Below are 14,036 nucleotides of genomic sequence, written 5' to 3'. Positions count from 1 at the left end.
AATCATAAGGATAAACATTATTTTTTGAAACTTTGGGTTCATTAAATGTCTATCAGTGTAAATGAATTTCTTATTATAGTCACTGTCAAAAATTTTGAAAACTGCCACTTCCGTGTGAGATGGGGAAACCTGAGAGAGCCCCACACGTGAACAATAGCTGGAATTAATGATAAACTCATAGTGAGGAGGGAGGCCCCAAACAGAACAAACAGTAAAACACAGCCTAGTTCAAACAAACGTTAATAGCTTTAAAAATAGGGCGTGTGTGGGGGCCAGTGTTGTGGCCTAGGAGTGCCAGTTTGAGTCCCAGTACTAGGCTTCAGATGCAGCTTCCTTCTAATGTACCTGAGAAGACAGCTGGAGATGGCCCAAGTACTTGGGTCTCTGCATCCCATGTGGGAGACCAGGATGGAGTTCCTGGCCCCTGATTTAAATCTGGCCCAACCCTGGCTGTTGTAGCCATTTGGGGACTGAATCAGTAAATGGATTGCTCTCTTTTTCTCTCTTGCTCTGCCTTTCAAATAAATAAATCTTGAAAAAACAAAAGAGCATGTGGTGGCCCCTTACTGGAGAAACAAATTATTTTCCGTTGAAGACATGGCTGTTGGCATTGTGGATTTTCGTTATGTCTCCTTCTCTGCGCTGCTTGTTCACCATTTGTTCCCCTTTGGTAGTGCAGTGCTTGTCCCAGTGTAGGGAATCCATAAATAAGTATTTGTTGGATAAAAATACTAGTAATTGGACCTCACACTTCAAAAGACCTAAGGAGAGGAGTCTGGGAATCTATAAGTTAGAAGTTTTCCAGGCAGTCAACCTGGTGGCAGTTGCAGATCGTAGTTTAAGAAGGATGCAACTGGGTGGGGGCCGGTGCCGTGGCTCACTTGGTTAATCCTCCGCCTGCAGCACCACTGGCATCCCATATGGGTGCCAGGTTCTAGTCCTGGTTGCTCCTCTTCTAGTCCAGCTCTCTGCTGTGGCCCAGGAAGGCAGTGGAGGATGGCCCAAATGTTTGGGCTCCTGCACACACACGGGAGACCAGGAGGAAGCACTTGGCTCCTGGCTTTGGATTGGTGTAACTCCGGCCATAGCGGCCATTTGGGGGAGTGAACCAACAGAAGGAAGACCTTTCTCTCTCACTCTCTCTCACTGTCTAACTATCTGTCAAAAAAAAAAAAAAAAAAAAAAAAAAAGGCGGCTGCAACTGGGGCTAGGAGTTTGGCCTGGTGGTTAAGGTGCTGCTTTAGATGTTTTCATCCCATACTGGAGTGCATGGCTTTGGTGACCACCTCACCTCAGCTCTGAACTCCCGCTTCCTGCTGATGCGGAGCAGGGAGGCAGCAGTGACTCCCCAGGTCTCAGGTAATGGAGTTCCTGCCACTCACATTGGAAAAGACTTGGACTCAGTTCCCGGCTCCTGGCCTTGGCCTGGCCTAGCCCAGCTGCTGCAGGCATTTGGGGAGTGAACCTGCTGATGGGAGCCCCCTTTCCTCTCTTTCTCTCTCTCTCTCTCTTCTCCTCCCCCTCCCTCTCAAATAAATACATTTTAAAAAAGAAAAGATGGACTTAGTCTACGTGCTCATTTGACTGGCCCAGGTCACACCTGCATTGAGCATTAAACTTGGTGCTAGACTTGGGTGCCCCTCTTCTGGTGAGAGTTCCACCCACAGCTTCTCCCAGAGTCTTGCATGGAGCTACTTCCCACCGCGCACAGTGCATGACCTCTGGATGGCCAGATGTGGTGCTTCCTCCTTGTCCTCCAAAACCAACTGGCACCTGGTTTTCCTTCTCTCTACCTTGGACTTTCTGTCTATGACAGTGCAGAGGCCAAACTCCTGCCGTTTGTCTGTCTCCTCAGTCTGTCCTGCCTCTGCCAGTCTCCAGCCCTCTTCTGTCTTCCGTTGCTGCTAAGGCCACTGCAGAGCACTCAGCCTGCAGTTGGCCTCTCCTGTGCGTGTTGTGTCCTCTCGAATAGCCTCCATTTTCCTTGGAATTGCATTGGTTCTCCCAGACCAAGGTCAAGTGCCACTCCCACCCAGTTCTCTTACCCAGTTCTCCCTGATTCGCTGTCATTCTTCCCTCTGTGATCTCCCTGCTTGCTGTGACAACACCTGTACCTCGCTTGCATTTTGTGAGCTCTGCCTATGGCGGCTGAGAAAAGGAGTTCATACAGGCAGTGTTGATGTGTCCCTCAGTTCTCTGTGTAGCTTGCCACCAGCGTTTAACAGTTGTCAAAGTTAATAGTACGCTTGGCCAATTGTGTAACACAGGGGTTTCGGCTTCTGAGAGCCTCATGGCCAGGCTGAGAGCTCCCTGTGCCGTCTTGGCCGGTCCAGTCCTAGGTAAGCCCAACAGCAGCAGAAAGGGTCCTGCGGGGTCTGGGTGCTGCTCAGAGTGAAGACTTCTGTTTGTTTCTCTCCAGAGAGGAGGTAGGCAGGTGGCCAAAGCGATAGTGATCTTAAAAGGAAAGGGGGAGCCGATTGGATCTTTAACTCCTGTTTTTAGGAGAAGGGGGCAGTGTTCAGAGGAGGCCTAAGACGCAGGACCGGGACGGTGAGTCAGAAGCATCTGCTGTAACCCGTGTCTGTCAGGAAGTGCCACAGCTCTGGTTCCTTAGCCCGTCACAGCCCTGTCTCAGGCCGGTTCCAGCATCCCTCTGTGCAGGGAGAAGCCCAGCACTGGGAGGGATATTTGGGCCACACCACGATCGCAAATCCTCTGCTGAAATGAAAGGTCAGAGCAGAAAGCCTGGCACAAAAGTACACATGGCTCAAGGGCTTTTGTTTTGCTGACAAAATTTTGTTGTGCCTGTGAGTTGACTTTCAGGCCCGTGAGTTGACTTTCAGGCCCGGCTGTTTTGAAAAGTGAAAGCATTGTTGAATGCATGTTTTGTTTCCGTGGCGGGAAGTCAACATGATTTTATAGCACACATTAAAATACTTGAGTGAAATCATGATTTCTTCTGTTTTTCTGCTGCAGGTTCCTTGCGTTGACTCCATGGAGAGTATATCACCTGATTTCCGTCATGATACTTGGGCGTGTTATTATGCAGATAATAAAGGATATGGTTTTGTCTAGAACGAGAGGTAAGAAAGCTCAGGTTTCATTTTTATGGTTTTCAGTTTCCTAGACTTTGAATTTCTGAACTTTGTGTAGGCACATTAACTAGTTTTTTCTTTGGTTAGTAGCACAGTAATTGATGACGTAGGCACTGACTTTGCTTTTCTCAGTAGAATAATTAGACTATATGGTCTCTAGTCATAGCTGTTGCTCCTGGGAAGAACGTTTATGTGTGCTGCTTTCTCTCTTGTCTTTAAGTTCTGTTTTAAATACCGTTTTGATATTTAAGTAGGCTGCAGTGAGGATAACAGTTAAATATTTATTACATCCCACATGATGAAACTGGGCCACTGGAAAATGGACCAGTTTATATAAAAATTTCCTCTGCTTCAGTGAAGGAAAACAGATAATTCAGGGTTTAAAAACAAATGATGGCCAAACAAATTTTTAAAGATAAATTGATGATGATTAAAAATGAATTAATTTTAACCACTGTTCGAAAGTGAGAACTTGAATTATTTTTTTAAATTTATCCAAGTTTTTTTTAAGTATTTTAACTATATTAGAAATCTGAGTCAAGTTTTTCCATATGTAGAGGGGCCTTTTCTACCATGTTTGACCTAGTTTTTGTAAATGGTAAGAACCCCCCCCCCTGGAATAATTGAGACCCATGAACCTTAATGTTGTAAGAGAAATCTGATCAAAAATAGCCAAGAGGAGGTTGCAATGGGGAATTTAATCTCAGCACTTGTATCCCAAGTGGAGGGATAATTTTGGTTGAAGTCTGTCTGGACTGATGTGCATAAGAAGAGGCTGGCATTCCTGCCTGGGTGGGAAAACAGGCCCACTTTGTAGGAGGTGGCTGTCTCCTCCCTCCCTAACATGAGCTGGAGTCCAGGGTTTAAGCTGTTGCAGATTTATCACCATGATATCTTGTGGCTCTTCTTTAAATCTGGTTTTTATTTTAAGCTTTCACAGTTTTCCAGCTAAATCATGGTATAAACCATTTCCAGAAAGATTGCTTTGAATTACTGTGTTTCCAGGTTTGAAGCTAATTCTGTCATGACAATGTTCCGGCAAGGTGAACACATTTGTTTTCGTGTGATTTGTGTTTTCCTTGAATCTACAGATTAGATTGTGTTCTTGCATGCACCCTTCCTTCTCTCCCTCTCTTCTCCTCTTTACCTTCCTATTCTCTGTTTCAGAGAACAGACACTTGACTCCCTCACTTTTCACCTTGAAGGAACTTGGTATGATCCTGGTTGTTTAAGTCTTAAGACTTTATGACTGGAGGCTGGCAGTGCATGAGGCTTTTGTGCAAGTGTTGCTTGGATTGGTCCATGATGGTCCCCCATATTGCTTGCTTGGTTTGTAAGTGAGAGAAGAGAGCCTGTGTTTCTCGAAAGAGCTTTGTGACATCTTCATTCCCTAGGCCCTCCCTCAGAGGGATCCCAGAAGACAGCCGTTTACAAGTGCTATAGCAGCCACTTCAGTTTGGTGGAACAGGTTGACTCCCAAATCAAGCAGGGTGTCTTGAGATTTTCAGTTGTGTGTCAGATTTGGCTGTAGTCTGGCATACAACTTATAAAATTCAGACAAATGTGGAAAGCCCAGGCCAGGTGTGAAAAATTTGATTTCTGTGGGAGGGGCCAAGCGTGAGAAAAGAACAATTGTCAAGACTTTCCACTTAATGTCTCTGGACCTGCAAAGGCCTTCAGCTTTGGGGAGTTTCACTCCTTGGCTTCATAGTCATAGGAATGAGGGTGTTTTATGTTCACAGACTGCCAAGATTCAGGCCTTTAAAAAATTAAGGTTGTGGAGTTGAAAGATCATTGGCCTAAGTGGTCTAATTCTTCCTGAGCAGGTTTGCTCCCTTTTCTTGTGGTGAGGAGCCACAGAGTAGAGTGTGTTAGTCAGTAGAGTGTGGCTGCAGCAAATGGCCAGAGACTTGGTGGCATGGAACAGGAGACAGTTCTCTCATGGTTCTGGAAGCCATTAGCCCACTGGGCCATGGTCAAGGTGTGGACAGGGAGCCACTCCCTCTGGAGGCTCTGATGAAGGATTTGCTGCCCGCCTCTCCAGCGTCTGGTGACTGCAGGTGTTCCTAGGCTGTGGCTGCATCACTGCAGTCCCTGCCTTTGTGCTTGCATTACCTCCCCTTTGTCTTTGTCAAATCCCTTTCTGTCTCCCTCTTAGAAGGATCCTGTGATTGATTGCCTTTTGGGCCCATCTGGATAATTCAGGATAATGTCCTCATCTCACTTCCTTAACCAACCCACACCTGCAAAGACCCCTTTTCCATATGAAGTAATGTTCCCAGGTTCCAGAGTTAAGACTTGGGACCCTGGAAAGCTATTTTGTCTGCTCTACCATCTGAGCTTCTTTATGCACAAAAGTGGGAGAAACCATCCTCACAACCCAGGATTGTACAGGGTCAAATGAAAGCATAAGAAAGAAGTGTCTTTGGCATAGTGACAGCCCCCTCTGTTCAACTGACAGAAAATCGGGTCAGCATGAGGTTTGTTCACTCAGTGGTCAAGCTGCATTGAGTACCTCTCTGTGCCAATGGTGTTGAATGGTGTTGTAGTGCTTCCAGTGGGGATCCAGACACGCAAGCCTCTGTAGCCAAGTGGAGCCCTCACACTGGACCCCCTAGGGCAGGACTGTGTCACAGGCCATCCTTTCTCTCGGGGTGACATTGCTCTGAATACGGTGTTGCTACTGCTTGAGAAAAACAGGAGAAATGGGATTCATTACCCTGCTTTCCCAGAGCTCCCTTGTGCATGACTGAAGAAATACTGCTGTGTGCTTGGTCCTCTGGTCTTAAGTCTTTTGGACAGAGACCCACTTGAATGTGGGAATAGTTGGCAGGAGCCTGACTCTGGGACCTTTTAGTGAAAGGAGCTACGGCAGCAAACTAGTCCCAGGAAGGCACAGATTTAGCTTCAAGTTAGATCCTGATGCAATTATGGTGACTCCGTGGCTGCAATCAGCTAATAGCCACCACAGTGGCAACCACCAGAAAAGGATGGTGAAGTCATCCGGGGCTTACTGGGTGGCTCTGCTTCCTTCCCACATTTTTGGCTAAATATATTAAACCTAGATTATTAAGAATTTAATTGTACCTCTGCCCCCAGTTATCCTGCTTGTTTTAAACTTTCGTAGCTCCCAAACTGCAGCCCTGCACCCACTGAAAGTAAGTCCCTCTGCCCCTTCCTGCAGCCCCTCCAACAACCATTCTACATCTGAGAGTTTGACTACTCTCAATTATCTGTGATACCATCTTAGATGCTTCCTATGAAATAGATGGCAAATAACTAAAATGCAGAGTACTATCTTGTGAATTACTTTGTGAAACCCACGGGAGCCCTTGTGTGTATTTGGTGAGTCTCTGGTCTGAGCTACGCTAGCTTTGAAAGATTTCCTCTCCCTTATCGTTGGGTGTCTCGAGTGTTTCCCTGCATTAACTCCTTTGGGGAATTCTTCTATAGAAAACTCCTCTTGCATCCCTCAACTTGTCCTTGACCACCTTTTCCTTCTCTGATCCTTCACTACTACCCTGTGAATAGTAGGAGGGCTCAGCAGGTGTCTCTGCTGTGAATCCGCACTGTCCTTATGCCACGTTCTGTGCGGTCAGGTTGCTGTTGAAGATGGGATCCATAGGGATTGTAGCACATGGACTCTAGTCCTTTAGGCACCCTCCTTGTATCGTTACAGCTTGGCTTTCTGGTGGCCTGGATTCTGTTGTCTCCCAGGTAGCTTCATCTTTGACCTTAGCCTTTGGAAGTGCTGTGCAAAGCCTGAAAGTCAATTCTTAGGGCGTTCTTTGTGTATCTCCCCTTGACCCCTGCTCCTGTTGAGCGAGATCTTTTGTGGCTATTGGTTTGACTCATCTTCAGCTTGGCCTCTTGTCATTTGCACATTCCCAGCTCCAATGTTGCTCTGACTCTCCACCCTATATGTGGCCCTGTCCTGGTCTTTGCTCAGAGATTAAGGAGATGCTGTCCTCACCATTTGAAACGTCCTTGTTCTCTTCTCCATCAACCATAGTCATTCCTCCAATTTCTAATAATCAAGTAAGCAAGCAAACATATGTTCCGTACTGTTCTACCTTCTTTTTATTCTTGGCCTCAGTGTTGTTAGAAAAATGTTATATGGTCAGCTAAGGCAGCCAGGCGGGCCTTGACGGCGTCTTCACTGAAGCACAGGCCCCGCGCTCAATGAGGGAGTTGCCCATGTTGATGACGCCGGGGATACAAGTGGAAAGAACGGGTCATCAAAGAAGGAGGTACCTTTCTCTGAAGGGAGGAGAGAACTTCCACTTTGACCATGGCCTTGTCTAAATATGATCAGAGTCGGTGAACTCAGGAGGCTTCCATAGCCTTGGCAGCTCATGACAAGAGCCTAGGGTGATTACTGATGCCATAAACAAGAGTGTCAATTTGTTAAGTCAACAACAGGAGTCACTGTGCACTTACTCCTCATGTAGAATCTTTGTCCTTAGTGTGCTGTACATTGAGATTTAATGCTATAACTAGTACTCAAACAGTATTTTTCACTTTATGTTTCTGTGTGGGACCAAACTGCTGAAATCTTTACTTAATGTATGCTAAACTGATCTTCTGTATATAAAGAGAATTGAAAATGAATCTTGATGTGAATGGAAGGGGAGAGGGAGTGGGAAAGGGGAGGGTTGTGGGTGGGAGGGACATTATGGGGGGGAAGCCATTGTAATCCATATTCTGTACTTTGGAAATTTATATTCATTAAATAAAAGTTAAAAAAAAAAGAAATGAAATGAAAAAAAGGAAAAATGTTATATGACAAGGGGAGTAAATGTTTTTAAAATGTTGTCCATCCAGTTTCCCAACTTGAGTTGATACCTCACTATTATTCACAACTTCATGGGTCCTTTTGAGTTGTTTTCTTTTTATATGCCACCCAACTCCCAAATTTTGAAGGAGCTTATAAGGAACATAAAACACAATACTGTGAAAGAGGACTAATAGAGGAACAGAAGACTGATATAATAACTATGATTGAACAAAAGATTTATCCACTTGCTTACTGGCAACCAAGGTATAAGAGGAAACTAGATTAATTGCACAATTCGAATTATCTGAAAAATACAAAGAAACAATTTTGAGAAGGTATGTCCTGGAAGTAAATGTTAAAAATATTTATCACATGGATTTTGGGATATTAACGAACATAAGGAAGATCTCTTTGGCCTTTTGTTGAAGACCTTTGGCGTTTTGTTTGATGGAACATTTTGTCATGATCATTAATCATATTGAACTTTGTTAAAGTTGGGAATCTTATATCAAGACACGATCCAATGAAGGTGGTCACTGGAGAATTAGAAAGTCGAAGAGATCTAGGTATATATAGATTGTCTGTGGACTTCACTTGAGCCTGGATAGAAGCTGAAAACATCTAAAGAGTAGATAATAATCTTCTTTCTCAAGTAGGTTGTCTTAGTTTTTATTTTGTCAGCTTCAAGTCAAGCCTCATCTCACATGCCACATCTATTATTGGCACTTTGTTGAGCAGCTACATTTTCTCTGTCCATGAACAACTACTTCTTTAAAAAAAAAAAAAAAAGATGTATTTATTTATTTGAAAGTCAGAGTTACAGATGGAGGGAGGGACACGGGGAGAAATTCACTCCCCAGATGGCCGCAATGGCTGGAGCTGGGCCGATCTGAAGCCAGGAGTCAGGAGCTTTTTCCTCGTCTCCCACAAGGGTGCAGGGGCCCAAGCACTTTGGCCATCTTCCATTGCTTTCCCAGACCATAAGCAGAGAGATGGATCAGAAGAGGAGCAACTGGCACTCAACAGGTGCCCATATGGGATGTCGGTGCCACAGGTGGAGGCTTAACCTACTACGCCACAGCGCCTGCCCCAGATTTCTACTTCTTAGAGAGTTCCTGTACTACCTACCTGAGTCCATATTTACTCAAGTGCATATTTTGTTCACCCTGCTCGACAGTAAAATCCCCAAGGCATGTATTCTAGAGCATTCCATTTCACGTGATGTGTGTTCAAGTGCTTTGCATGTGGTAGATTCTCAAAGTATTTGTAGACTAATTGTCCAAAGTATGCATTGTGTGACTTTTAATCCTAGTGTTCAAAGTTCTAAGCATTCCATATGAAAGAGAATGTTTAGAAGTTGAGAAACCTCAGGAGAACAATACCTGGTTAAGCCTCACATTTTCCTTCTCCCTCTTGCAGGTGCACAGTTGTGGAGAAGCCTCAGTGAAAGGTAGGGAACTTTCTTTCAATGTGGCTAATGATGGGCGGGGGGTGGCAGGTGACTCAGCCTCCAGAATGTTTCTCTGAGATAATATGTTGGTGACAAGGACCTGAATCCTTTAGTAACTTAATAATAAGAGTGGCAAAGTAAAGAAAAGCGTGGTCAAACTGAGGACAAGGATAAAATTGTGGCTCCTTCTAGGAGATGGTTTGTCTTATACTGTAGTATTGGGCAACGTGTGTTTGTGAGAGTCACCATGTGTGAAGGTGTGGAAGTGAAGAGAGGGAGGTGTTTTCGTTTGGGGTTTCCTTTCAAATTTCACTTTTGGGGAGCTGTCTTGGGAGAACAGTGCCTCAATGAGTTGTAGCACTCAGTGGAATGTTGTGAAGGGTGAGCCTTGCATTCATTAGAGGACTTCAGAGTGTGGGGAGACAATGAGGAGGGGCTAAGAGACTCCTTAAGAGTGAGGATGTGGCAGATGTTGACTCCCTGCTGACTTCTTGTCCAGCCAGAGCAAACATCAGCTCCGGTTTCATTTAGCCTCATCCATCCTGCTGTAGAGGAGCTGTTTCGAAGGGGAGGGGAAAGAGCTGAGGTGGTTACCAGGGGAACATGATTCACTTCACCACTGAGCATATGGGAGATGGAAAAATGAAGAAAGTATGAGGATTCATATTCCCCTAACATGAATTTTTTGCAGGAATTGAGTTTTGAAAATTATTTTCATTACTTTATAAAGGATGGTTGGGGTGCCTGATATATCAAAGTGGACATCAGGAAATGAATGCATGGGAAGGAAGTCAAACGGATGCCATGAAAGTCCTATGAGAAAAAGCACTCTTCCCCGCCCTGTCCGCAATTTGCTTTCATTAGCATCTTACATACTGTGGTACATTTGTTGTAATTAAAGAAGCAATGCCTGGTATTTTTATGAACTGAGGTCCACACTTTATTCCCTTGTTTCTTCGTTTCTTACCCAATATCAGTTTTCTGCTCCAGGACCCCTTAGGATGCACATGGCATTTAGCGGTCAGGTCAACTTAGGCCCCTCTTAGTGGAGACAGTTTTCCAGGCCTCCTTTGGTTTTGTTGACCTTGATGCTTTGGAGGTGTGCTCACTGTAGGACCACCTATGGAATTTGTCTGCTGTTTTTCTCATGAGTGACCTGAGATTTTGTGTTTCGGGAGGTAGACCACAGAGGTCAAGTGCCATGTTTTGCACCCACTCTTTTTTTTTTTTTAAGATTTTATTTGAGAGTTAGAGTTACAGACAGTGAGAGGGAGAGACAGAGAGAAAGATTTTCCTTCTGTTAGTTCACCCCCCAAATGGCCGCAACAGCCGGCACTGCGCCGATCCGAAGGTAGGAGCCAGGTGCTTCCTCCTGGTCTCCCATGTGGGTGCACCCACTCTTGAGAGTACTTACCACCAAAACAGCTTTGACTGTAGATCCTCATCTCAGTTCCCTGGCTGAGGTAGGATTTGTCGGATTTCTCCAAACTGGTGCCAAAAGAAGACCCGGAGAATCTCTCTGGGAAATCTAATTAAGGTCAGAAGGCTGCTGCTGAGGCCATGGCTGGAGAGAGGGACTGGAGTGTTTGTTGGAGGCATGCAGGCCACTCTGCCATGTGCCTGCCCCTGGCCAGTTTGGGGCCTGTGTTCTGGTCCTGCCTGTTACACATTTGCTGGACCATTTTGGGTCAGTGTCTTAAGCTTTCTTTGCCTGTTTGTTCCTATCTGTCAGCTGAAGAAGTTGAGAATTTCTCTCTGATTGTGAGTTGGGGAAGATGAGACCATGTGTGCTAGTATAATCTCAGAAGCCTTGTAAAAATAGCACTTGGTGCTGTTAGCCTCAGACAGCTTTCAGATTTTGTAATACTTGGTTTGGTCAGATTATCATTTCCTGCTGTGGTTTGAATGTAAATCCTAAAATTCTTGTGTAGGAAACTTAATCCCCAGTGCAATAGCATTGGGTGGTGGGGCCTTAATGGGAGGTGCAACTTACAGGATTTGTGTATGTCTTTCCTATTAATGTCCTTTTGTGTTTTTTTGGGCTTCTGGCACTTTTAGTGTGATTTAATTTACATTGTCTTCTGCAGTTTCCAACATTCATCACATTTAGGTGTGAAATTAAAATATTTGCTCCTGGAATTTTTTTCATGATGACTTGGTGTGTTGTGTACAGTGTTCCTTAGCAATGAGTAGGGCCTGTATTTTGGTGGTGAAAAATCAAAACACACCTTCAGGATAAAGGACTGATAAGCAGATCTTTAGAGGCAGAGAGAAGCACTGTTTTGCTCAGGGGAGCCATGTGGAGTTAGGGTCTTTCCTCTCCCAGGCTCCCAGGTACTAACCCAGAAGCCTCCCTTGGCTACAGGGAGGAGACACCCTGTACTCACTCTGTCCACACAGCCGGGTTCCCAGGTCACTCAGCAAAGGTTAGTGTTTCTTCTTCCAGCATTGTGCTGGATCAGTTTTCCATTTGTGCCTGAGCTTAGAATAAGCCAGGCCTTCCCTCTGTAGGGTTTCAATCAGTTCATGTAGGGAGCATCCAGAGCCTTAATTTTGAGGTTAAAAGGGGGCTCCAGTAGTGGACCACTCCTCACTCCTAATGCTCCTGAAAAGCTTTTCAGTGGAGAGGCGTCTCCCTTCTTCCTCCTCTGCAGTCCCAACGGCCCCTTCCTTCACAGATTCCTATTTGCTCTTTGGGAAAGTTCACATTTGTCAGCTAAACTGAGCTTAAAGTGTTTCATTTGAGAAGTAGCGTGAAGGTGATGGCATATATGGCTCCTCTTGTGTGTGTGTATAGTTCCTCTGGATATGTAGAGAGCGTTCAGAAAAGCTCATGAATGTTATACTGAACAAGTGTGTAATGATAACAAAGGTCTGATTCCCAGTGGTGTCATTAACAGTAAGAATTAGATCATCTTCATTAGGTATTGGTACCTGGAAAACTCATTGGCGAAAGGCTGTTTCTCAGTGGGTGTGTTCCAAAAAGGGCTCATGCTTGGCCCATTTATTTAATAATCACTAACTGTACAATAACTAACTGTACAATAGGTGAATCGGATTTATACAGAACTGTCTAGCAACAGAGCCAACTTAACATTGTCAATGGTCTGTTCCTAGTACTGAATTGAAACCTGACCCCAGGAATAATAATAGCTTTCTATTTCTGCACCCAATTGTGGAGGCTGATTGCATAAAACCCTCTGATATCACTAAGAAAGTACACACATTTCCTTTTTCTGTGTGCACAGCACCTTTGAAAAACATTACATCATTTTCAATTTGACCATGTTCTAAGCAAGTATAAATTATAAAGAAATATCTTTACTTACATATAATAATCATTAAAAACTTTTTCTTTACAATTTTGTAGGATTTATTTATTTGAAAGGAAGAGAGAGAGAGAGAGAGAGAGAGAGAGAGAGAGAGATAGATCTTCCATCTGCTGATTCACTTTCCAAATGGCAACAATATTTAGGGATGGGCCAGACAAATCCAGGAACAAGGAACTCCATTCTCCCATGTGGGTGGCAGGGGCCCAAACACTTGGTCTGTCTTCTGTTTTCCCAGGTACTTTAGCAAAGAACTGGATTGGAAGCCCAGCAGCTGGAACAGTGGCGCTCTTATGGGATGCCAGTGTCGCAGGTGGTAGCTTAACTCACTGCACCATGACACCAGCTCCTAAATTATTTTTAACCCAGAATATCTGTTGCATGTCTAATCTTTGAAATTCTTTTTTTTTTTTTTTTTGATTGGCAGAGTTAGAGACAGAGAGAAAGGTCTTCCTTCCCTTGGTTCACCCCCCAAATGGCCGCTATTGATGGTGCGCTGCACCAATCCGAAGCCAGGAGCCAGGTGCTTCCTCCTGGTCTCCCATGGGGTGCAGGGGCCCAGGCACTTGGGCCATCCTCCACTGCACTCCTGGGCCACAGCAGAGAGCTGGACTGGAAGAGGAGCAACCGGGACCGAATGCGGCACCCCAACCGGGACTAGAACCCGGGGTGCCGGCGCCGCAGGTGGAGGATTAGCCTAGTGAGCCACAGTGCTGGCCTAATCTTTGAAATTCTTTTAAGGTTTTATTTATTTGAGAGGCAGAAAGAGAGAGCATGAGAACTCCCATCTGTGGATTCACTTCCAAATGCCCATAGTGGCCAGGAGACTGAACCTGGGAGCCAAGAACTCCACGTAGATCACCCCTATGTAGATCTCCCATGTGGGTGGCAGGCCACCATCGCTGGAGGCATCACTGCTGCTTCCCAGGGTCTGCGTTAACAAGAAGTTGGAGTCAGGAGCTGGAGCAGGGTATCAAATCCAGCTACTCTGCTGTGAGTGGGCCTCTTAACTAGTGGGTTAATTGCTAGGTCGAGTCCATTCCTCAAATTTATTTTCCCAGTTCTTTAACGGTCTTTACATTTTAACCCCAGGAAGGGGTTGTTCTCATCATTACTCTCACTTTATTATTAGAGAACACAATTTTTTTTTTTTGCCATGATAACTAAAATATTTGAAATTGGAACATTACAGCTGACAGCTGTGGGGTGGTCCGACTGAGACTGCAGCTTTTAAAAGCTCCTAGCAGTGAGCTGTCCACGGGAAGTGGCTGCTTGGGCCTTGCATTTGACTGGCACCTTACACTGAACTCACTCCTGAGAGACGGAACCTGGAGTCTGTAGAGTCAGTCTTTCTGGAGCCAGCAGGGATTGGCAGGAGAGTCACG

The 14,036-nt window shown here is 45.1% G+C and overlaps 1 protein-coding gene across 4 annotated transcripts in view; it reads left to right on the top strand.

Moving 5' to 3' along the window:
• Positions 1 to 14,036, top strand: part of RETREG1 (reticulophagy regulator 1) — a 148,629-nt gene that overhangs the window by 39,584 nt on the left and 95,009 nt on the right. For all 4 annotated transcript variants that reach the window (XM_051853556.2, XM_070056607.1, XM_070056606.1 and 1 more), the window contains exons 2-3: positions 2,977 to 3,083; positions 9,292 to 9,322. In XM_051853556.2, coding sequence (XP_051709516.2) covers positions 2,977 to 3,083; positions 9,292 to 9,322 — 138 coding nt within the window. The remainder of the gene's footprint in view (positions 1 to 2,976; positions 3,084 to 9,291; positions 9,323 to 14,036) is intronic.

Source organism: Oryctolagus cuniculus, chromosome 14, assembly GCF_964237555.1.
Source record: "Oryctolagus cuniculus chromosome 14, mOryCun1.1, whole genome shotgun sequence".
Lineage (NCBI taxonomy): Eukaryota > Metazoa > Chordata > Mammalia > Lagomorpha > Leporidae > Oryctolagus > Oryctolagus cuniculus.
The sequence above is the reverse complement of the archived record's forward strand: the minus strand, read 5'-3'. Positions and strand labels throughout refer to the sequence as shown.